General features: G+C 37.3%; 1 protein-coding gene across 3 annotated transcripts in view; it reads right to left on the bottom strand.

Annotated features, from left to right (window-relative positions):
• Positions 1 to 26,591, bottom strand: part of RUNX2 (RUNX family transcription factor 2) — a 207,594-nt gene that overhangs the window by 9,433 nt on the left and 171,570 nt on the right. For all 3 annotated transcript variants that reach the window (XM_063096835.1, XM_063096836.1, XM_063096837.1), the window contains exon 6: positions 21,134 to 21,295. In XM_063096835.1, the coding sequence (XP_062952905.1) occupies positions 21,134 to 21,295 (162 nt within the window). The remainder of the gene's footprint in view (positions 1 to 21,133; positions 21,296 to 26,591) is intronic.

Raw genomic sequence — 26,591 nt, 5'->3', positions numbered from 1 at the left:
GAGTAAAATTCACGTGAATTTTCAGATAAAACAAGAGACTTAAAAATATTCTCCATGGGGGTTGGCATTGTTTTATGCCAACTGATTAGGGAGAGCAGGAGTAGTGTGGGAGCCTTGCGTTTCCTCAGCCTTTTGGGGTGCTTCAGTGGAAAACTGAGCAGCATTTCTTTCAGGCTTGTCAGCAAGCCCAAACCCATTGTGCAGGAATGCTCTGACTTGAAGTTGCTTGATGATGGGCTGGGAACCAGAACTGGCTATTGCTTAACAGACCAAGCTTTGCTTTTCCTCAACTATATGAATCCTATAAGTGATTTAATATTCACAGTATCCCATGGTGTTAGCAAAGATTGGCTAAGAGGAAAGAGATGCTAATGAAACAACTGAGACGACATTAAATCCTCTGAGGTACACAATGTCACTGATCCCACTTTATGGATGACAAACTTAGGCTCAAAAAAGTTAAGTGATTTCCTCAATATTACAGACCAGTTATTGGTGGCCCAGCACCTGGCCTCAGACCTGTGGGGTTCTGCTGCCACGGTCTCCTCTAATGTGCAGGGATTCAGGGTCATTTTCATGTGAATTCTAGCAGCTTGGCCATGGCTAGCAGGGAGGGCAAAGGTGAAAAGGGTTCTGATCAACTGTCAATGACAGCCCTGGGGATGGAGATGGGAATGGAACATGGAATAGGAAGGCAGATGCGTGCCACTCATTTGCCATGCTTGATCCAGCCCCAGAAACACTCATGTTCTGAGTGATCTGAAGCAAATCACGTTTTATACTCCTCAGGTTGCTGCGTGAGACTCTTGTAAGTGGGAATTGGTAAAAGTACACAGCAAATAGCATCCCAAAAGAGCATTCCTTCTTACTGATACTATTTGACCTAGTACAGCAGAGAAGAAGGAAACTGAAAAGATCAAGTCCAAGCTAGAAAATACATGAATTGAGAATAAAAATCCTGAAATTCCTGAATAACCTCACACACCCAGTTCCAGGCCCAACTAAACTCTTCTGTAAAAAAACCATGACTGAGAAGAGAGATGCTGTTGCAATAGGAAAAGGAGGCTATGAAAGCGAATGATCACCACAGAGGCCACATTCCACCACCCCTGAATACACACACTGTGTTTTCAGATAGAGTTTGAATTCTATGCTTCTTAAAGTAGGAACAGATCTGCTCCTCTAAATCTAAAACTAACCTGGTCTAAGACTATCCCTATAACTAAGTCTAGGGCTGATCCAGAAGAGAGGCCCCGGGAAAGGAAGTCAGCTCCAGGCAGCAGCTGCTTCTGAGGCAGAATCACATAAAATTTGACAAGTGTGGGGCATAACTTTTTCAAATACAATTTCCCAAGATAGACTTCAAAAGGCTTGGAACCCTGGTGTGGTCCAACAGCCCTGAGGCCATCCTGGACTTTAAAACATGGGGCACTTTAACTGCCCAATGTCCCCAGACCCAGGACTTGAACCAGATTACCAACATGTTGTTCAGCCTCTAGAAGTCAGCTCCAAGAGATAACAGCTATCCTAGGCCTAACACAATCTGTATCACTCTGGATCAAAACTACAGGCTTTAACCTCAAACTGGACCCTGCCAGGACCTCTCCTTATCTTTGCCCTCTCTCCCTCTCTGGTCAAATGCATCAACTTACCTGCTCCCCGCTGTGGGCCTGGGCAGATCATGCCCTATGATTGGTTCCTGCTCCAGGAGGAAACATATCAGAGGCTTTCTGGTTGTGACAGAAGGCTGCCTTATAACAAGGTCCACTTTTATTTGTGTGTTCTATCTTCTGCTCAGGTGGCTTATCTGGGTTCCTGAATCCTTGTCATCTTCCACTTTTTGTTTCCTCAAGATTTCCTCATTCATGACTGCCTACCTGCTCTGTGACTTCATGTCACGGTTTTTTACTCAGGTATATGTATATTTCTGCATCTCTGTTTTAGGCACACACAAACGTTTGCAGGAGCAACAATCTTGCCCCAACTTACCTTTCCAGTCTTGTCTCTCATTCTGTTTCTCCATGATCTCTACAATCCGGTCAAACTGGACCCTTTTCCATTTTCTACACTACCCTACATTTTCCTACCTTCTTGCCTCAGTTTACAATATTCCCTCGGCCCTTAGTATTGTCTTCCCACCTCCCATCTCAGTCTCTTAAAATTCTAAGCAGCCTTTAAAATCTACCTTATAATCCCCTTCTGCTTCAAAGCTTCCTCGCATATTCTTGCTTTAGCCCGTAGCAACCTCTCCTTCCTCTGCACTTACTTAGTTCTTCGTTTCTGTCTCTTACAGGATAAGCAGTCACCTTGTCACTTCTACAAGCCTTCACATTCCTTAAGAATTAGAACTCTGTCCTATTTATCTTTAAATGCATTGGTAGTCCCTCTCAGAGTGAAATACAAAAAGTATTTAAATATTTGTGTGAGGAAAAAATGATGTCCACACCAGATTTGACCTAACTCCTTGTCTGTAGTCTATTTGTGCCTCCTGACTTCTGCTTCTCCACTTTCAAACAATCGCCTTTTCCTGACCTACCTTACTTTTGTTTACCTGAGCCCAAAGGGCTCAAGTTAGTTCCAGACCCACAGCACTGCTCTAACCACCAGTTTTTCGGTGCACCTCTTGTTCTACCCTGCTCCCTGGCTTGCCCCCTTATGCTGTCAACAAAAACTTTTTCTGACTTTTTCAGTCCCAGCAAACTCTCAAGTCCCACAAATCAACACCGACTCCCAAAAATAATAATGAAATAAAAAGGTAACATCTCAGATTTATACACTGCTTTTTTAGGTTTTCCCTATTTTTATATACATTTAGTTTTACCTTCACATAAAGCCTATGAGGCAGACTTGATAGGTACCAACTGATAATGAAGCTTAGTCAAAAAAGGAATGCACAGTCTCAAGGATGCATTAGTGGCAGCTAATTCAAGGCAGAGCCAAAATAAAATTGTTGGGTTTCCTAATTTGTGTCCCTTTTTCCCCACTAGACTTGCCTCATTAGCATCTACTATTTTTCAACAGAATAGAAGTCTTGATAGGGGAAAGGATGGTATTTCTTTAAAAACAAGAGATATTTCCATTGATTTTTTTCTAGAAAGTTATAACTGGTATACCTTCTCACATTGGATGTTTAGATCTCATGACATCAGAAACCAAACATCTACCTTTAATTTAACTTAAAAAACTGACTTTGAAAAGAATTTATTTTTCTTTGTTGCTAGGATTTAGCCTAAAACCATGTATAAGAGCCTTCATACTATCCTGAGACAATGCTCCTTATGTAACTTCCGAATCCAAACGTAGTGCTGTAGTAACTCGTTCCTCTGACAGTCTCAGAGTTTTTCCACTCAGGCCCTGCACACGGAATTAACTCAAAACTTCTGCAAGAAAAACGTCCCGTTTAGAGTTTGATTTGGCATCAATTTCAAAGAGCTGTTTGTATATTTTAGAATATGTAGAATTTTCCTTTGATTGAAACCTCTCTTTTAACAATGGACAAGAGATGATTTCTCTTCTGAGTGATTTAAACGAAAACAAACACATCTTAGTTACATGGTGCCTTGTTCTCAAAGTGGTTTTTTTTTTAGAGAAATCAAACCCTACAGATTGTTAAGCATTTGGCAAAAGCCTTCAAACAGCCAAAGCCAAATAGTGAAATTTTCCTTGTTGTAGGAGATAAACAAATACTAGAGCAAATAAAAAAAAAAAAAAAATAGAACCTCCTTTCACTTTCTATCCTGCTCGATAACATTCCCGTCTCCACCACATGCCCACCCCTTCAGGGGGGTTTCATCTTCAATGTTTATTCCTGATGCTATAGTAATAAACTCACCACAAAAGGACATTTTCAACATCTGTTTGTGGCTGCTCCTAGACTCCTTGTGTTTCTTTGAGACATGAAGCCCTCTGTCTCCCAAGTGTAAACAGACACACCTAATTATGTATTGAGGTGTCTGAGAGGAGCTACTTGTTTTGAAGACCAAAAAAAAGAGGGCCTGGTCTGCTCAGTTGGCTGTGGGACAAACACACAGTAGTCCAGTAGTAGCTCCTCAAACAGTAGAAGTTCTCTGCCTGCCAAGGACAAAACCCAAGTCCTATTTTTCTCAGCCTGAGAATAATGTCCACGGAATCCACTCTAGATATGGACCAAAACAGCTGGTGACTGGTCAAGAGATGCTGCCACAGACACAGGGCAAAATCTGTTGAATCTCTCATAAGGACTTAATTTTTTAGGGTGAAAAGAGGAAAAGAGCAAAGGAGGAAGAAGAGATAATTCAGAGTTAGTTTTTTTTCTTCTTCAGATCACAATGGCAATGTACAGCAATAAAAAAAAATGTCAGCAGCTTATGAGAAATGTAGCAGGAGAAGACAATTCTAGAGTTTTGGACTAGCAATTAGAAATGTGGGTTCTGGTCACAGCACTGCCCCAACCTAGTAGGGTGATCATGGTAGAGTCTCTCCCCTTCCCTGACCCACATATTCCTCATTGGTAAAATGAGTGGATTTGACTTAATCATTTTCATAGGTTTTTTCCCAGCTCTAAAATTCTAATTCTGCTATATATTAGACAACCCTGAGAATTCCAAAACTACCTTCAAAAATTGTACTAGAAATACTGTTTCTGTAATGAAAGGTCCCCATTCATTGATCAACAGCTTTACAGTTTTCAAAGTGACGTAAGAAATTTATATATCCAATGTACAAAAAATATCCAGGTTTTCTCTCTAGGTACAGAATGTCAATTAATCAATTAAGAATCTTTTTCCACAAAATAAAAAAATATAATTGTTAACAACAATTTGCAACACAGGCCCAAAGAAAATGGAAACACCATTAGTTTTTTAAGAAAGTCTTTCATCATTAAATTTAGCAGTAAACGGGGTTAAAACTAACTTTAGGCCCACATATTTGATGAGACAGAAGATGTGAACTATTTCCCTTTCTTCTAGATTCTTTAGGCAAAATGTTTTGATCTGAATTATCTGAAGTTAAAACAAATAATTTTTATATCAACCTTTCCAACTTTTGCAGGGTAGGATATATTGTTATGCATAATTTAAGTAGCTTTAAGTTTCCTTGCCCCACATACAGAAACATACTTTGAGGTTTTAAGATTTTATTAATACAAGGATACTTCAAAAAGCTCATGGAAAAATAGAATTAAAAGATAATACAAATATTTCCATGAACATTTTGAAGACCCCTCTTATGTACATTTTTAACTTCCAGAGTAAAATTTATGTTTACAAAATTTGGATGTAGATTATTTCCACTGTTATTTCCAGTAAGGAATTTGGTGAGTTTACTTTATTTTGGGCACTGTGATCTGCTTTAAGCATTAAAGCATTGGATTACTGGTGTTATCCAAGTGTGGCCTAGAAAGACCAGTGAGATAAAAATTCCTCTTAGGATGACACCCAATGGGCTCTTGTAGCAAAGTCTGGTTGTGATATGGAAACTTGTATGACAGAGCACAGTAGGGAAAAGCACAATATTTGAAGCCAAAAAACTTGGGGTTGAGTTTTTATTCTCCCTTTCTTTCACCATGTGACCTCAGACAAGTCTCTGAATGTCTCTCGGCCTTAGTTCCCTACCGGCAAAACACAGACTATAATAATATCAGTATTCCAGGCGTTGTAATAATGATTAAATGAGATAATGTCTGTGAAAGAGTGTTCTACATATTTAAAACACTATCTAGGTATTATTAATACTAAGTTTTGCTATGCACTTATTCTTACTATCACCTTTGGGCTTCATTGCTATAATTCTTCCCATTTTCCTCTGCAACTAATTTGTCTTAGGTTCTGACATAGTGTTCTTTATCTGTAAGCTTTAAGTAATTTCTGCCCTCAGAAAAGGTACTATTACAGATGGCCCAAGTGTCCTGGGTCTTTGTAATTTCCTCACTCTCTGGAGTTTCTGAATTAGAGCAGTAGAGAGTTCAGGCTATATGCCCCCCCTCCCCCCGCCCCAGCCCCATCTCTTCCTTCCTGGTGGAGTCCTCAGTTTTTCTCTACAAATTCTGTTGCACCTGCCAGAGTCTCCACCCCCCGTGACCGCCCCAGCCTTTAGGCCAGCACCCTCCAGAGACAGTAGCTTGACCTGCTGTCAGAGTCCACTTGTCACCCAGCTGCACAGGGCCACGAGCCACTTCACATGCAATGTGATGCTGTAGGGAATCCAACAATCCTAACTCGCAGATTGTATTTGTACCCATCTCTTTATTCTTTCTCTGTTTCCCTCAATTCTAACCTGTTTATTTGCTATATTTGTTGGAGTTCACTTGCCTGCCCCATTTTAGATAACTGAAGGGTTTTACCTCAGTGTGAAGGTGGCACTGCCTATTTGATTTTTATAAACTTTTAGAGAGATTTTTGTCAAACTGTTAACTAGAAGTTCAATAATTTGCAGTTGGAAATTTAACCTTTTTAGTAAAATGTTGGTAGGAAGACCCTTGGGTAGGGTTCTCTTTGGTGAAATAGTTTTCTCTCTTAGGTACCAGGGGCAGGGGACACAACTTGGCCATCAACAAGGACTCCTGGCATAAGCTGTGGCTTCGCAGGTCTGAAGCCAGCATTTCAAATACTAGTTTGGAAAGTCTGAAAATGGGCTGAAAAACAAACAGCTGTCTAATTTTAAGGCCCTTAAATGTATGTCTAGTTATCTATCTCCTTACCTACTTTGTGATGATTTTCAATATTATACTGCAGTGTTGTAGTGAAAAAGATCAGTACTAAAGCCTTGAGACTGGAGGGGTCCATGCCATGAGTATGAGCAAGTCCAGCCTTCAGAGAAGGGACATTAATAACATACATCTGTACTGACAGGATTCAGACCTCTTGGCTCATGGGGAGAAACCATCCCACTTTCCAATAGGACACCCTGTCTTTACATTTTATTCCTTTTAAAAGTGATTGTTTTTTCCAGAGTCTCATTATCTGCTGTTTCTCACTCTAGTTTGCATCTTCCTCATAGTGAATTTTTGACTTCCATTCTTTTTTTACTGTACACTTACAAATGAAAAAGCCAGAGAGAAAGGTTAAAAAATAGGTTTGACAGTGAATTAAACAGTCAATCTATCATCCAGAGCTCCAATCTATAAAATTTTCAGCACTCTTGGAATTATTCTGTATTTCCCATGCTGATACTCTTTGAATTGTATCTTCTCCTGAGTCCTCTGAGCTTTCAAAACTGGAAATAAATCCATCAAATACATTTTAAGCTGCTTAGGTCACTGGGAAATGTGCTCTCCTGGCCCTGAGTTTACTGCTCTCTTTATTTCCTTTAAAACAAATAAACAAATGGTTTTCAGTACACCCACCTCTACTCTTTGGGATTCCAGGAAGAAGAGGAAGTTGGTATCCAAGGAGAGCAGGAATTTTGTTACTTTTCAAATAGGAAATGTAAGAAAAACTGTTCATATCTCCATAAGATCTTGATGCTACTTTCTAGAGCCCCAAATTAAGTTTTTGTAACGAAAAATCTCTTTTTAGGGCACAGTTAAAAGATCTGAGAAAGGAGAGATAGCTTACTACAACTGTTATGCCAATAGTCTTACCTATTTAAAACGTTCCTTTTTATCTCTTAGTTTGTGACTATGAGACTGTGCTTAGAACAAGTTCCCCATCGCTTATCAATTCAAGCTCTTTTCTATTTAAGATATGCCCCAATTTCCCAGTCCTCTGTGAAGAAGCTATCCTGGGTATTGACTCCACAGAGAGGAGGAGTGCTGGTGTCTCACCCAGCTGTGATTTTCTCAAATGCAGGATATTAGCTTGGAAGCCTGAAGTAACTGCTAGCCCTCACCCGGGGTCTCTTCACTGCACAGTTGTTGCCACACACTCCTCAATATGGCCATTTAGTGAGCACCTGCATAGCCAGCTTGGTAACAGCTATGCAGGTGAGTTTCATTTCAGACTATCTTAAAAGCAGTAAAAAGAACTGGTGCACTTAAAGGCTATGAAAGATATGAAAACATACTACCTGCATTTTAAGAGGATGAGAACATATAATGCTGTTTCAGTCCCCAAAATTAATCTCATCATTATACTTCACTGCACTGAAATCTGGGTTTGCACAGTGCCAAGGAAGGGAGCTACTGGAAATAATCAGATTAACGAAATTCGATTCTTGATAATTAATAATTTTCAACCAAACAAAACATGTCGGCTCTCAAAATGGATTTCTGGCCTGAACTGTCCAGGCTGGTGTTCGGTATCCACCTAATAAATCAAGTAATTCCTGAATTACCACTTCACTTTGGGGCATATAAAAATTTTATAAGATGCAGTATTATTCCTCTTAAAGTAAACTAACAATGAGAGAAAACATTGCTAAAACATTTTGATGATACAAGCAAAATACTCTCCACTCCACAGTGTCTATCCCGCCACTTGCAGGCAAGTGCAGGCCACCATCCTCTCACCAGGGTGACTGCCACAGCCCCCCAACCACAGTCCTTGCTTCCTCCCTCAGCCCCTTGCAATTCTCCACCCAAAAGCCAGAGTGACATTTTGAAAACAGAAGTCAGTTTATATCATGAGCCTGCTTAAAATCTGCCAGCAGCTTAACACTGCACATAACAGCACATCCAAACTTGGGATCCTGACCAGCAGACAGGCCCTGCATGACCTGGACCCAGCCTCTCTCTCTGACTTCACGTCATCTACACACTCCAGCCACTGGGCATTTTTCATCAAACACCCCAAATTCTTCCCACCTAAAAGCCCTTGCACTAGCTTTTCCCACTTTTTCCCTGGAATGCTCCCCTTTCCCCTTGAACTTCACAAGGCTAACTCCTTCTCGTTATTTGGATCTCAGCTTAAAGGTACACTGCTAATCACATCAGCCTATTTTACTTTTTTCATAGTACATATCCCTAGATAACCTTTTCTTATTTTCCATTGCCCACGCTTCCACAGTAATAGCTAACACTTATTGAATGCCAGGCATTATTCTCAGGGCTTTGCACATATTAACTATTATTTAGTCCCCATAACAACCTTTGAAAGCAGGTATCATCATTGTATGCCTATTTTACCAATGAAGAAATTGAGGTACAAATGAACTAAATAACCTCCCCATGATCACATAGCTAGTGAGTGAATAAGCCTGGATTTATACGCAGAGAGTCTGGCTTCAAAGACTAAGGGTTTCATCACTAGCTTCAGGAGCTTCTCCGTCTTGTTCATCGGTCTATCTCCAGTTAGTAAAACAGTGCTCAATAAAAGCATGAATTTAATGTTGCTAATAATTTGTATTAATAAATACAAGGGTACTTGAAAAATTTCATGGAAAGATTCGTATTACGTTTTACTTCTGTTTTTCCATAAACTTTTTGAAGTACCCTTGTATTTTTATCATGTGATCATAAAGCACTATGACAGCAATGTTTCACTCACTAAAAGGAACTTTGTTATGATTTAAATCATATTTTCTCTAAATATATCTAATTTCAATTTCCTTAATATAGAAAGCCTGATCCTCTGATCCTATTTATTCTATTATTAACAGTATTCACCTGTTCTTGTGTTTTAGTAACCTTTAGCTTATAAGATTCTCATTTCTCCAGAAAGATAAATTACACTTCATCATAGGTAAAGAGGGTTTAACACAGAAAAATTACCTAAAACCATGCAAGGGTATGTTAAATGCTTCTCATCAGAATCAGCTGGAGGATAAAACAAAGCTTTTCTTGACATCTACAGTAGTTTTTCCTGTTACTTTAGTTCTTCAATCAAATACTATACTAGCCTGTGTTGTTATTATTGATGGTGGTATTTAGTTTTCTGATGTGATGATTATCAAATCTATTCTGTAAGAAAACCTATCCTGTCAGGCTTTAATTTAGAATCAGACATGTACCTTGGAAAACACCTAGCCTAACTAACTCAGTTCACACATGAAGAGACTAAGACCCATAGAAATTAAATGAGCTGCTCGAGAACGCAGAGGCATGTCCATATTAAGAGAGGTTCCTCAATTCCTAGCCAAGTCTTGTTTCCAACACACTGCCAATGATATTACAAGTGTTTGATCACTATATCATATGTCTGGACTACGGAAAAAACATTTACCTGATAACCTAAATCAATTCAACACAGTTTTATTGAGCAACTGCTATTTTATCAGTGGGGGGTTTAATCCCCCTTTGGGATGCATGTCCCCATTCAAATGCTTTAACCATTTGCTGGATTAAAGAGGCTTTATTAACCCTTCTAAGTGTACCTCTGACACCTGTCAACTCCTAAGGTCAGAGAACAACTTTAACTTTCTCTGTTAACTACCCAGAGGGTCAAACTCTTTCCTTTTTGGACTCTTTTAGGTCAATTCTCCACTGTACTTTTAAGCCACACTGAGAATGTATTGTTTTCCTAAGGTGTAGTTTGGGAGCTTACTGGTTTGTTTTCTTTAGTGATGAGTACCACAGCACTTATCAGTCTTTTTCCTCTTTCCCAAGCCTGTTTTTATTTCCTTTGTAGTTTTTTATTTAGAAAAAGTTCTTAATTACTTGTGGATTTATTGTAACCACATCAATGGGTTTATTACTGATTTATCATGAATCACTGCTCTCCTTGACACAAGGTGGAGTGTGTATATAACCATCATTATATTTGTTATTATTATTCCACTAACTGTAGAATTATTACTGATTACTACAGGGAGCTGGAACAATGACCATTTTGGCTGGAGAGAGAATCACTGGTTTTATCACAGTCTACCATGTTTGGCTACATTTCTAGGTTGGTCACTTGAGGCTATAGTCTCTCTGGAAAAGATATGACACTTTCTTACTTCAGAAATATTTTGAGATATTTAGGAACAATGTTGCCTGAGCAACATTTTATTTTTATTTACATGACTTTCATAGATTTGAAGTTCATTAATTTCTTGAGTCATGTCAAAAAAATATTTAGACATTATAATAAAATGGAGTCCTACATTTGCCTCAGACCAAGCTACTTAAATTCTGATCCAATTTAATAATACAAGGGTACTTCAAAAAGTTCATGGAACAATTTGTATTATCTTTTAATTATATTTTTCCACGAACCTTCTGAAGTACCCTCGTATATACCTTCCTGTTTTTCAGGAAAACAAACAAAAAAGAAGTCTAAATATAACTTGGAACCATTCAAAATAAAGTTTTGTCCATAAATGACTTTGAACAATTCAAGTTAAAGTGGTGTCATTTGCACTTTATCATATAGGATTTTAATTATAAAAAAGCTTTCTGCTAGCTTAGTTACCTCTTTTCTAAGGTTCCCCTTATAACTATTTCCACATATTAGCAAATCTGAGAGCTAACTTAAAATATAATCATGCTGTTTCTCCCTTTTTTACCAGTGATCGATTAATACTTCCTGAGCAATCAATGCTCAATGAAGTAACAAAATAATACTAAGACTTAGGTATTTCAATGGTCCTATTTTTCCTGAAAAAAAAAAGTATTACCTTGGCTGATAGTAATACCCCAAATAATAGACCTGTCAAGAATATTTACATGTGCATTCATTTTAAATGCAGTGAGTAGGTAAATACATGCATATGGGCATATATATGTTAAAGCATAGAGCTAACAATGTTGTTTCACTTTATTGGAGATGTTGGAAAATTCCATATTATATCACATACTGGGACCATATTTGTGTTTGTGGAATATGAAATTAAGGTAAATGGCAATTGTCATTAGTCTCCTATAGATCCCACTTCTAGATCTTTTAGCCAATTCCTAATGACAGTCATAGCATAAGTAACCCTGAAGCATGCAGCACTGACTACTGGGTAGGCTTTTCTGCTGAATGCAAGTACTTCCTAAGAGCATATATATACAGAGCATTAAAGTAGGAGTTACAGAGAGATAGAAAAGGATTAGAAGGCCAGGCCCTTGACCTATGGGAGCTTTCAATCTAGCTGGAGTTACAGAGAGATTGAAAAGGATTAGAAGGCTAGGCCCTTGGCCTAGGGGAGCTTTCAATCTAGCTGGGAAAAGACAAGGTCTTACATATTCTTGTCACATCTTAAGAAACATTATGAAGCCATATGTATCAACATATATAATTTTTTAAGGTTGAAAATGTAATTGTTAAAGCAATTCAGAGTAAAAATCTAATCTGAGCAGAATGAAGTTAATTTTAATTCCATAAAGGAGATGGCTATAAGCTGATTATGAATGCAAATTAATAGAGCAGAGGGGCAAAAGAGATCTTTCACTAAAATCCTGAGCATTCTTTTCATATTTTGGCAACTACATGAGCTGGTATCATAATGTAACTGTATTATATTTGCTTTATGTTGTCTCCTAAATGAGAATGAAAGCTTCTTGAAGGCATAGACTATGTCTTGTTTCTTTTTTATTCCTGCCTGCCCAAGCACATTTCAAGTACATACCAAATATTTGTTGAGTTGACTTGAAATGACTGAAATGAACTGAAGAAAGGTACCCCACACAGGAAGAAATGCAAGAGGCTACTAATATGTTGGATGGCATTATTAAAATCTAAAAAGTCTTGACAGGCAGAAATTATTACCTGAATAAAATAAGACCTAACAGGAATAACTGTACTGTATCGTGCTTATCTAAAAATACAGCTGTGAAAGTAAAAAATGGGAGAAATGCAGTTTGACAGAAGTGGCAAATATGAGAAAAGAGTATAACACGGTCACCAAAAGAACAAAGGCAATTTTTGCCTGCACTAACAAGGAGTTTGGTTCTGGGTACTGGGTATTGAGAGAGAGAGTGAAAAACTGTCGTGTGCCCAGAGGCCACTGCCAAGATAGTGAGATGAAACGAAACCATATCATACAGAAAGGGTTGGGGGGCGGTGAGTATAGGAAAAATTCAGCCTGAAGAATAAAAGACTTTGTGAGAAATGATAGTTGTCAAAACCAGATCTTTTGCTTTGTTTTAGAGGAATAGTTTTGTTTCAGTTTACAATTTAGTTAATATAATTTCTATCATTTTCTCAAAAAAGACTTTGACACATAGTCTTTATTACATGATGGTTATAATTCATGTCAGACTCTAAATTAGAAATCAAAAATTCTATTTGATCATTTGGTTTCAAGCTGGACCTAAAGTACGTTTTGGCATTATTACTAACTGTTAGCAGCAAGTTCTAGAAACAGATGCAGTCTTGATATGTGTTCTAAATATGAAACACATTGCAAAAAGACTTGGAGATAAAAATATATACTGCTTATGCACACTCCTACTGCGCTATTTCCTGTCCTTATCAGCAATAAAAGTTTTTCTTGTTTTGCCCTTTCTTTGTTGTTCCAGGTGAACAAAATCTTTCTTATTTTTCCCTTTCTTCTTTTTCTTCTACATGCCTATCTTCCTCTTCCCACTCATACTTATTTCATTAAGCATTACTATCTTCTATCTGTTTTTTCTATCTTCTCTCCTCCTCATACTTGTTTCATTAAACATTACTAGGAACCTACTATGTGCCAAAAACCATGCTAGGTTATAAGGATTCAAGAATATGTAAGACATAGTTGCTGTCTTTGAGACACTCACCTCCCATGAAAGGAGAATGGCATGTGATCAAATGATTATACTAAATTAGAGGTGTGTCCAAAGTACAGAGATGACATAGAGATGGATGTAAATGAAAGAGTGATTCACTTTGAGGAAGGAGGTGGCTGGGAAAGGGATGCCCAAGAGGGAGCAACAGGGCGCTGCCCTCCAATGCAAAGAAGTGGGCTGGCATGGAACTGGGAAACAGCACACCAAACTTAAGGGATGCTAGGCATTTTTAAGAGAAAAGGAGCATGCTTTATCTGGGAGAGTCAAATATTTTGGCTGGCAGCTAAGCAGTCACATAGATGGATTGTTATTTTTAACCAGGTCTGTTCTGTATTTGAATTAATATGAATGACCACCTAAAGGTAAATGTTTAGGAATTAATCTGTGGGAAAAATTAAGAACAAAAATTTAAGTAAAAATGGACCATAGACATGGAAAACCATTTAGCAACAATTGTGATAGAGGAAGTACTTCTCTAGGAAGAAATGCACGAAATAAATGCTTTTTAACAAGAAATAGCACTGAAAAGTCAGTGAAAAAAAGAAATGGGGAGGTGGTATTCCTAGCTGCAGGGAGAGCATCCTTGATATTTTTAAAAAACACAATAGCATCCTTACAACAGAATATTTATTATTCAGTGATTGGACGATGTGTGCTACCAAGCCATGAAAAGAAATGGAGGAAACTTAAATGCATATTGCTGAGTGAAAGAAGCCAGTCTGGAGGCAAAACTATAGAGAAATAAAAGATCTGTGGTTGCCAGGGGCTAGTGGGAAAAGAAGTGAAAGAGAGATGAATAAGTGGTACACAGGGGATTTTTAGGGCAGAAAAACTATTCTGTACGATTCTGTAATGGTGAATACATGATTTTATGCATTTGGCAAAACCCATAGAACTATACAACACAAAGAGTGAACCCAAATGTAAACCATGGACTTTTTTAAATAACAGTTTATCAATATTGGTTTATCAGTTATAACAAATGCACCACACAAGTGCAAGATGTAAATAATAGGATAAAGTGGGAGGTGATAGGGCAGAGTATGGGAACTCTCTGTACTTTCTGTTCAATTTTTTGTAAACCTAAAACTGTTCTAAAAAATAAGGAATTGATTTTAAAACATATACATAATAGCATATTTCTACTCTTTTGAAGCTAATGATGCAACTTAGTTTTTCCACTAGCATTTATATGGTAAGGCAAACTTTCTTTACTAGACATCCTAAGAACAACAAATCCCTGGACAGACAACATCTTACTCCCTGCAGAAACTTTGAGACATGTGAATGGGCAATGTGAGTCATTAATTTACACAGGACCACTGAGGCACAATAAATTAACTGACATCTGACAATAGTACAAAGAATTGTTAGTGGCACTGGAACTAAAACTCAGCTTTCCTAAGTTAAATTGCCTCCACCTTCTTCCTGGATCCCAGTATTAAAAAATTAATACTTTGGATGAAATGAGATTCACACTCCCAAGTTTTCTTCTGTGAAAAGGAGATCGCAGCAAATCTTTCAATAAAATTTATAACCATGTGTTCACCATCTCTTCATAAGCATAATTCCTTTCATTACTAAATCTTTTCCCTATGTGTGGGTGGTTGTACACGTGTCAGAAATAAATCCCCACAAAAATAACTGACAAGAATCATGTATAAAATCAGAGTCAAATCATGAACACAGGTTTCATTCTGAGCATTGGTACCTTAGTCTAGCTACAAATAATAGCAATACAACCAAGCTCAGTCAACTTTATGAGCTGTGCCAACTATCTTCAATTGATCTAGTAGGAATGGAAACCACTTGTTTGGTCCTCAGCACCAGTAAATCAAAAGTTGTAGTAAACTGAGGTCCAGGTAAGATTAAAATACCATCTGCTCATGTCAGAAGATAGCCTATTTTTAGAGAAAGCAAGATGAATTTCAACTTACAGAATGCAAAAATAATCCAATCAATCACAGTCAACATAACAGAGAAGAATATTGAACATTCAATTGTTAACACAGGTCTTGCCTTTGTTTAGGGTCCATTAAATTTAATAACTTCCCCCTCTGTGGCTTTAAACAGAGAACTTCTTCAAAATAAGAGTGGCTCCTATTAAACTTAATTACTTGCCCATGGCTGCTGTGGTAGAGGTATGTCTACCAAACAGGTGGCTCTTAATAAAGGAATGGTTCTGTAGTAAAAAGTAGATGCTCTAGCGTTTTATTATAGTTGCTTTAACTTTCTGGTTTATTGGTATTAATTGCTGGAGTTTTCCTTTTAACCTTCCTTAAGGCATTGCTCCCTCCTGTGAGTTAAGAGTTGCTCTGCTAAAGTAAATGTTCACATATACTTGGCACATTACTGAAGCTGCTGGTTTCAAAAACTTGACTCAGGGGACTTGATAGAAACTTGGTTTTAAGGGACATTTTTAAATGCACTACATCAAACACCACTGGGTTTGAAATTACATGAAACGAACCTGACAGACCATGAGTGATCAAATGGAGTTTTTCCACTAGCAATTTCTAGATTTTTGTAGTAGTGATAAAATATTTTTTAGTTACTGTATTTATTAGACTAATGCCTATTCTGCTGACCTTTGGAATATTATAGTTCAGTGACTGAGAGTCATAAAAATGGAAACATCTTCAATAGTCCCCTGAAGTTAAGTGCAATTTTTGATACAGTATTTAAATATTTTGAAGGGAGAGTTTCAAGGCTATTTACTTAAACAGAAAAAAAAATAATAATAACCTTCAGGAAGGTTACAGTTCTTAATTCTGCCTCATGTAAAATAAGTCCCAGAATTGCAGGAAAAAATCCTCCAACCTGTGGTGTCCTCCTCCAGGATAACTGAGGCAGCCAACATCTATGACTCTTCCCTGTGCATCTCCAATTAATGTATCCTAAGTCTCTAAGAAAGCTCCAGAAAGCATCAGAGAGGTGCACAGGCACAATGACCAAGATCATCAAAAAAATGCCTGTATAAATCCCTTCTACTTCTTCTATGCCAAAGAGTGGTATAGATTTAAGTTAATCTAAGCTATTTCACTCAGATGGGTGAGACAGAGAGGGAGCTATTTGCCGTGAAAAAAACTGACCCACAAGTCCCAGAATCAGACTCAATAAACGGCTGTGCATCTTTCCATAATAGAATAATTACATAAAATACATTTTGAAAGTCAGCAATAATTTACATAATATTTTGTAATAACCTCCAGAAAAGTAATTATAATCTTTGTGTCAAGACACACAAGTACTTTGAACAACAAAAATGCCATGGGTGATGATATTATTACAATTATGCAAACATGCAATGGTTTGGGTTAGATAAAGCTTGCTGGTCCTTGCCTTGCCCTACTTTGCTCTTTAATAGGATCAATGAGAAATAACTTTGGCTACCTCTGTATAGTGCATATTCTTTTAGGGCCATAAGATGAGATGATGTATAAAATCATTTGGAAGTGGCCGTACTACTTAAATACAGATTATTGTACAATAAAGCCATGCTTATCACAGTAAGTATGATGGGCAAGGGACCAACCCCTACAGAGCTTCTTCTGCACTGTAATGTCTTTAGACTGGTTTCTGATAAGTAGTGCTTGACTTTTATAATCCAACTGAATATGATCCAAATTCATTACAATAAAGGAGACCTGTTAGTCAATTGCATGGCAATAACTTATTGTTCAGTCATAAACCTATAACTGCTATTGTTGTTCTGTTATAATATTTAAGGCAATCCCAGGATAAGGAAATATTTCCTGAATCTTTGTACTGTACCTTTGAACTTTAAGACATCTAGAATTATATCTTTCTCAGCAGCAAAGTAGGGATCATAGGTAATATACCTTTATCATTTTATCTTATTTTGTTTATACTTTGCTTCCAAAAAGGGTTTCTGGAAAACTGTAGTAACTACACAGTATATCCTTATCATTAAGTTCTAGAATTGTAGCCACACTTGAAAAATTACTCAGAAAAAAGGATACTAATAAAAGAAGTTGTAAAATTGTATTCTCTGAAGGTCTTTAAGTAAATTAAATCATGGTCCTTCTTTGGAATGGTGTTTTAGGGTGAAATGAAATGAAACGGAATTTCTTTAGGAACAGTTCTTTCTGAAGGATCTTTCTGGTTGCTTTTATTCCTATGATCCCTTGGAACAGAACATTATCATACCTAGTTAATGTAAGTGTAACTCAACATTTTCTATTTTCTGACATAATTAAAATAGCTACTTTCTCTTAATGCTTTATTGACCTTTTGTGAATGGTTCCCAGTTGCTTTCAGCTCTGTAAATATTCATTTTAAATCCACAGAATAATAATAGTAAGGGCAAACATTTCAGTACTTCTATGTGCTAGGTACCGTGTAAAGTGCTTTGTGAATGCCATATGAGTATTAACTCATTTAAATATTTAAATATTCCAAGGGCTTTTGATTTTAAGTATGTTCTGTGGTGTCTATTTTGTAAAGTAAAGAATACCCTTTAAAAGTTTCAATATTTATTTATTTGATTCACTTAAGCCAAGGCTTGCCTGCAAATTACATATGGATATACAATTTTTATAAAACAATTTTAGCTTCAATCTATTTGGGACAAACTGTGTCTCAGGCCTGTCCTAAGCATTTTATATGAAGTATCTCATTTAATCCTCCTAATAACCCTAACAGGTAAGTATTATTTCCCTATTTTACAAATAATAAAACTAAATTTCAGAGAAGAAACTTGCTTGATATGTATATGAACTAGAATTCAAAACTGGGTCTGAACCTCCAATCTTGCTACATAAGTAAAGAATGTTTTTCTTTCTCACCCAAAATCATGAGAATATTTTGTGATCCCTTTAGATAGGGTGATGAGAATTGATTCCTATACACAAAAATACGAACTGCTCTGAAAAGCATCTCAAAAAGTAACTGCCTATGGGACCGCTTGGGGGTGGGGATAAAGGTTAATATTTCAGCTGTCCATATAACAGGGAAACAGCATTATTTGGCACAAAGAATGATGAAGACTAGAGGCACAGGAATAGACTCAATACAAAGGGGTTTATTTACTAAAGAACCAAAAAAGAAAAAAAAAAAAAACCTTCATTATTAAGTCTCTCTTATAGGAGCCTCTATGTCATGGACCTTAGGGATGGCTTTAGATATTGAGGGGAATAATAATATGATAGAAACTATGCAACTTGGCACCCGGGAACCCATGAGACAGGCTCCTCTAAAGAAGATTCCTAGAACTGGTCCCCAGGGAAGTGAAAACGGTGCTCACTCCAGATGACGCAATCCCCAAGTCCATCAGGCAGTGCTCTAGTGTGCAGGCACAGCCCCACAGCTAAGAGCAAGGTCAGGTAAATCAGGGTTCCTCCAGTTCCCTGACAGTCCATGTCTAGTTGTTTCTTCCTCTTTCCCTACATGCTGACAAGAGGGATTTTCTGTTCCCTTTAATGTTTATACAGAACCTCCCATCCTGGCACCATGTTACTTTATCAGTAACAATTCAAAGAAATGTTTGGAGTGAGAAGAAAAAACTGGACCGATCTCAGTTTCAAACTAGTTTAAAGCAGAGGCTCATTCCTACCTGTGGCCGAGGATCCATTCATGGCCAAATAGTTAACCGGTTTTTACTCCTACCTTCCTCCAATATGAAATGGGAAGTGTTGTGTTGTTTCATGGAAATGTTTTAAGTAATGCTCAGTGAACTGACTCAAAATAATCTGGCTATTCTGTATTACACGTGTGAACTACAAACAATAATGAATACCCATTTAAGAAGCATTTTCTCCATGTTATCTTCAATGATTTTCCTGTTGAATTCATACACAAAAACGTCTCAGTAAGAAAATGCTGTAGAGAAAAATGTCTCTAAAGCTACAATCACTCCCTGAGGTTTTTTCCTCTAGGTACTAATAGAAAAAAATTGCAAAATCTGCTTCGGCCACAGAGGGTTGGGCAAATGAAAGCCCCAAGGACCCTAAACAGAAGCAAGTTTATACAACGTTTTGCTGTCAAAGTGTCATTTTGACCCTGTGTCAAACAAAACGGACTCTCAGGGTGGAATACAGAAGAAATGACCAGAATTAACTCAACATCATCAAACACTGTGCCTTCAACCTCACATCAGCCCTGTTCCTTACTTATCTCTTCCCATGTCTTTAACTGATGTTTGCCTAAAGGAGATGGTGATTCCAGGCAAGGGAAATGATAACTAAAGGCCTAAACTCTGCACAATTCCCCGATAAATACCTGGTCATTCATAAAAATAATAACAGAAGTCATAATGAAAAGTAGTAACATGGTTTTCCAAAGAATCTTGAAGTTCCCTCCACCCCTCTTCTTTCCCTACTCACCCCCGTGGGAGTCCATCTGCTGCAGAAAATATGAAGGCACTAGGACCAGAGAGCCCTTTCCTGCTATTGCTTGAGAAACAAAGCCTTCCCTCCTCCCAAGTTGAAAGAAATAAAGGAGTCTGAGCTAATCAAAACCTGCAAGCCTGCTGGTGGAGCTTCAGCTTGTCAGTGATGCAACTCAGCGGAGTGAGTAACGGCTTCGAGCTTTGCAGAAAATGAGAGAGGGAGAGAAACAGACAGAAACACAAAGAGAAAGAAAGGCATTAACCTGGCCAGGAGTCAAACAGGTGCATGGGGCCCGAGCGCTGAGAAGAGTGTCTGGCAAACATGGGACCCAAATGGGGTGTGTGCCTCTGTGGGTCTATGTCTTTTTTTTTTATGGGGGCAATGTTGCAATTCATATGTCAGGGTGTACTGAGAGGTTTTTTTTCTTATTCACGTGACTCATATTGACTGGCTGAGAGCCTTTAATTTTTCTCTACTTGTCAGTTTGACATCTTAACAGACACTTTCTGACTCTCTTTGATGAATTCCCCAGGATGGAGAAAGACAGCCAGGTCATTTACCACATGCACTTCCACCATGAGCCACAAATTTCTGTGGTGCCTTTGGAACAGTGAATTTGTGAGCACCAGGACTGCCACACTGAGAGCGACAGCAGTGTGCTACATGCTTAATGGAAAGGCTGCCTTGGTCTAGAGTTGGCCACTTGGAGGCCACACATTGCCTTTTAAGATGCTTCCAGGCCTCATCGTATTTCTAATGACTAGTTTCTGATAAGGATCCTAAATTTGTAGGTGCTCTCTCTTGGAACTGACAAGCTTAGACTCCTGGGATGTACAAGCCTTTAGAGGGCTGTGCCATCAATCTGTAATTTGGCTTACAGGCAGATGTTAGGAAAAGAAAGGAACACAAGCAGAGAAAGGCCTGGCATAAGACCCTCAGGAGAAGGCCCTAATTTTGAGACGGTGCCCACCAAATGATATACAACTCAGCAGGACACTACCTGGGTGGCATTAAATATCATCATAAGAAAAGCATGCCATCTCTTGGTGGATTTTCAGTCTCTTGGCTTAAAATGTTCAAGTGTTTGATAACCCCATAATTCAGAAGACCCTGTTTGCCGGTTGTCCTGCCCTTGCCCACATGCCTCTAATAGAGAGTTAATGTGAGCATAGATTAGGCAGGCTTGGCCCATCCCACTCCCCCAGACCCCTACACAAGGGTGGGTTTTTAGTTAAAGCACAGTCTTTACCTGAAATGCGCCTGGGCACGTCGGTGATGGCAGGAAGCCCTGTGCCCCGTGTGGAAGACAGCGGAGTGGTGGAGTGAATGGACGGGGATGTCATCTGGCTCAGGTAGGAGGGGTAAGACTGGTCATAGGACCACGGCGGAGAAGACTGTGCCTGCCTGGGGTCTGGGAAAAAGAAGAAAAATCTTTAGTATACCAGCCATTGCAGCCTTAGAAACAGGCAACCCAAAACTCAGAAAAGATAAAGCAGGGGGGAAAATGAGAATACATAAGGAATGATTATTTCCTAAAACCTCACCCTTTCAGGCCCTGAATAGCATGAAGCTCTCTAGTTTCCCAGTTGCGACAAAAGCAAAAAAAAATGGTTCATGCATAAGGACCATTTGTTTCTCTCTCACATAAATATTTCTATTTGGAAAGTGTAATGGTCACTTAGAAAACAAACTGCTTTGGTTATCATTATATAGTGGAATTATGTTTTATTTTCTGTATTCTCTAAAATTCCTCCAATGACTATGTGTTACTTTTCAAAAGTTAGAAATTTTTTTTAACAATTAACTTAGTTAAAGAACATGTAGACTGTGCTTTTTATTGCTATGTATTCCAGACATGCTTTTTGGTTTTAAAGTATATGATTCCATGATTTCAGCATGGTGCACTTTCTTTCCAGGCAGGTCAGTGGAATGGGGGTTAAGGGAGTAGGGGTAGGGATGACAATGGAGGGGGCGGTATATAAAATGAATAGAAAGGAGGGGAGCCTCTTACATTCTCATGCTAAAGATAAACCAGAAAGTAACCTTTAAGAAAAAAGACAAAACTTAATTTCAAAATCAAGTATCATCAATAACTAAAAAGCTTTATCACCATCCAGTTTCAGTGTTTAGCATATGAGTTTCTGACAGTAGGAAAAAGACCCAACACAAAAGAACAGGGAAATGTTTTTAATCCTATTTGAAACTGTTTTAAAGATGTCACATGTTTGGAATGTGGCCTAGTGTTACCTACAGTCACTGTAATAATAAAAATAATAGACAGTCAACTGGTTAGGGTTAATTGCTGAGCATTACAAATATCTACTGATGTATCTCTATGGAGTTTCTTGGAATTACAAATTCAAGGCCAAGTAGATTTATTAAAAGACCTTCAGTCTACATAAGAAAAAAGGTAAATTTTCTGTATGTTTCCAAGGTGAAAAGGTGTGTATTTCAAACTTGAGGGCTAATCAAACAGAATCCTAAGCAAATTTCTCTTAACATGTGATTTTTATGCTAATTTTTAATTTTTTGTGTTAACTTTTAGAAATTCTAATAAATCAGGCTGTTCACAGGATAGCTTGGTATATTAGAATATGCATGGACTTTGGAAGGTTCAAAATTAAGTTCAGGTTCTGAGACTTTTACTTTCTCTGTGATCTTGTCTTAATTTAAGCCACTCTAAGCCTAAGTTTCCTCATCTGTAAAAGGCATTGGGGAAGGAATACAAGGATGTAAGAATTACATGAGAAATTATTAAGAATAACATAGGGACACTCAGCAAGTATTAATTCTTACCTTTTTTAAAAAAAAACTCCTGGTGACATAGGAACAGATCCATGTTTAAAACATATCTGAACTAGAGTTAATACATTTGGAATAGTTTTAAAATTATCCCCATGTCACTTATCACTCTTTGAAAGTGAAAAGCTTAATTTTCAAAAAGTATTAATATATTTGAACAGTCAATTCAGGCTTATTTTTATCCCAAAATAAAAATGACTATAATAAGACATGGGTTTTTCTGAGAGGATTCCTCTTTTAAAGCCTTGTTCAGCTTTTCTATACAGTCAAAGCAGTTTAGTTCCAGCTATTTCTTGTTTATTTGTTCAATTCAGAAACAATTTATTTAAAGACAGTCTAAATAGGACATACTTCCTTGAGTGGAAATAATTAAATACATCTGGATATTTATCTGATGTTTACTGACACCAACAGACATATAGAAAAATTTCATCCAATTCAATTTTAAGAAACATTTACCTCAATCTGCAATTTGAATAAAAGTCTACTACTGTAAATGGTTAACATGGATTTCCTTTAGAAATCTGAAGGATACTTAATCATTAAAGTAATAAACTTTTATGCTTTAAAACTCACAAAGCTGAGATTGTATAGACTGGCAATATTTCAAATTGAGTGACTGGTCCTTATTATATATCTGATATTGACATACTTCCTTGCCTTATACCATTAATATAATTCACTGTTCAGAGAAATAATAAATGATCTTCAGATGGAAAAAGATTCATTCCTTACAGCACAGGAAAGCAATCTCATAAAGGCGAGGCCTTCTCTCAAGCAACATTTTTAATAGGTAGAAAGCATAGAACCACATAGATAAATGACGTGGGCACATAGGACTCAAATTCGGATTGAGCTCTAATCTAACTTCACTAGATGACTTCCTGAGCAAGCTGTTTAAACTATATGTCCATCCCTCTACCATGACACGTTGTTACGAGTAGTATAGAGCCCCCTGCCTAAAAATGGGAAAAAATACAAAGAAAAGTAACGACTCACTAAAATGATTAAAGTTAGTTAAAATATATCAGAAAGGGATTAGGGCATTTAACTTGGATTTAGAGTGCAGCCTTAGTTCTCCTTGTGCAGAGAGGCAGCCCAGAACAGTGGGAAACAAACGGGCTTTCTCATGAGAAGATCTGAGTTGGAGTCCCAGCTCTGCTATTTATAAACTGACCTCAGCATGGTTAGCTAAGTCTCTGAAACTCAGTTTCCTCCTCTGGAAATTGAGGCAGCATAACATGGTAAAGTGAATGCAGCAAACTAGTCATGCTTACTGCTGGGCAGATAAGACCCCAGGCTTGAATTACAGCTCCCCACTGCGCTGAACAAATCTCTTAAACTTTTGGGGCCTCAGTGACTCATCTATAACACAGGAATAATGATATTTATTAGTGTTTTTGTGAGCATTACATAAACTAGGCCGTATCTGAAAAGGTATCTGGCACTCTTAGTACATATTAACTACATAATAAATAGAAGTGCTATCTGTAAAATGAATACAATAATTACTGTCGTTTCTATGGAAAATTAGATTAGATAATATAGGTAAAAGCATTTTGATAACTGTAAAGTACTAAATTAAAACTATTATTATTCTCTTTAGGATCTCATATGGACAAGGGCCTGCCATGTGATCTAGGATGTGTTTCTTAATGTTGCTGAGCTTTAATTTCCTCATCTGTAAAATGAGAATTATAATTTTATTTCAGAGAATTGGATCCTCAGAATGAAGATTAAATAATCTACAGTGAATGGCAAATCATCATCATCATTACTCAAAAAATTAAAAATCTGACTCTAAACTATCTAGGTGGTTGGGTTTGTCTTGTGTTATTCTTAAAGATTTCCATGATCAGACTCAGCATAATTAAGTATAATGTCTAGGACATAGTAGGTACTCGATAAACAACTACTGGGTGAACCTCCCAGGGTGGCTTGAGTGAATGATGGAATATTAATCAGAAGTCGTAATTAACCATTCTCTAATTTCCTCTTAGACTATCAAAGAAGTTCTATCAGTGAGGTTTTAGGCTTTACATAAACTTCCTGACTGCAGAATATATGATAGAACAGTCTATTAAAGGATAGTTTTGCTTTTAGTGGAGGCCTTTCCTGAAGATATCCAAGATTAGGAAACATAACTTCTCACTGTCCCCAAACAAGTAAAAAGATCTTTCTGGTTTTTGTCTCTCAGAGGACAAGCTACAGCCCAGCCAATCTCTTCCAAGGTCACTGTGCCAAGATTTTATGATATGACTGACTTAGAGAGAGATACTAAAGAAAAATAAAACACAAGAACTGCCATATGGGGCTCACTAGATACAGTATAAGTAATTCTGAAAAGGGGACAGGAACTTTAAAAAATTAATGGTCTCCAAAGACCCCAAGGCCTTCTCTAGTACTCTGTGAGTGACGATCAATCTCAGATCCACCATTTCTGGGCTGTGTGATTGGACAAATCACATAACCTAAGCTTCAAGTTTCCTCATCTGTAAAATGGGGATAAGTAAGAATATCTCCTTCATAAAGTTGTTATGAAGATTGAGATAATGAAATAAGGAGCTTAACACATAGAAAGAACCCAATAAATGTTCACCACAGTTAAAACCTCTAACTTTACTGAACTTTCATTCTATATTTGTTTCCAGCCCTTAACCTTTTATTCTGGCAGAGGACAATTTTTTGAGAACTTCCTGTGTTTTGCAGGTTCACAATTTGGTTAATATATCTGTGTTAGTAGTGTCAGTACCCTTTACAATCAATTTAACTTTAATCATATTCCTTTTTAGTCTTGGTTTCTTTCCAGATGGAGAAATCCTAATCTTTTTCATGTATTTTCAAATACTGTACACTTAGACTTTTTCCAATCTTTTAGTAGAAAAAAATTGCAGTATAATATCTTGGCTTCCTAAAAGCTCAATCACCAAGAAAATATAATCCTATCATAAATATATGATTATGACATATTTGCTGTTTTATGAACAATTATTAGTGCTTACAGTAGAGAAAAGTCACCTTAACCTGATCTCATAAATTATTTCTGAACTCAACTTCCTGCAGAAACCTGAGACTTCTGAGATTCAGTGTTAACTTTAATGAGTCAGAGCAGGTGATAGATGTTTTTTAGGCACCACCAGTCAATACTAAAGTTACTAACAGGGAAGATACATGGCCTATCTCTGAGACAAACCTACTAATTAACCATTAACAAACAAGAAACTGTCTTTATCTCAACTTCAGGTCCCACAGAGCAAGTATAATCCATTCTGTCTCTCTGCCCCATCCAGAGTTATATTAGATGGTTTATCTTTTGGAGCCTGCAGAAACATGGAGAGAAGTACCGTATCCTACAGCTTTAAGGATATCCTTGATTTTATGTTTCAGAGAACAAAGGTGTCGATCATGGCCTTGAGGTTACGTCCTGGGTGACCTGTAACTACCTATAAGCAACAACAAGTTTTCAGAGAATAATTCAACTCTATTTCACAAAAAGTTTCAAAAGAAATGAAAACTGTTGCTGAATTAAATATTTTTATGGTGTTTGAAAACTGTAATTCATTCTTTCTATATGGTAGTCTTCTGAAACAGTATCAATATTTCTTCTATTACTATATTATAGAAATTCAAAGTATTAATATATGTTTTTACAGAGATATGACAATTTAAAATCAAAACCTTTGGTGTTAGGTTTTTTATGTGCATATACTCTTTAATGTTTGGGAAATCTGAAATACTAAATATCTCAAGAGCATTTAAATATGACTCCACCCCTATTTCTCCACTAACTCTCCCTCGCCACCTAAAATAGAGGGTTTTAGAGAGAAGTAGTAATCAAATTTGACCTGTAATCTAAACTTGAGAGAGAAAAAATCAGGTCTTTCCTATATGAGTATAATGAGCAT

The sequence above is a fragment of the Cynocephalus volans genome, chromosome 5 (genome assembly GCF_027409185.1).
Source record: "Cynocephalus volans isolate mCynVol1 chromosome 5, mCynVol1.pri, whole genome shotgun sequence".
Taxonomy (NCBI): Eukaryota; Metazoa; Chordata; class Mammalia; order Dermoptera; family Cynocephalidae; genus Cynocephalus; species Cynocephalus volans.
This window is presented reverse-complemented; position numbering and strand designations above follow the sequence as displayed.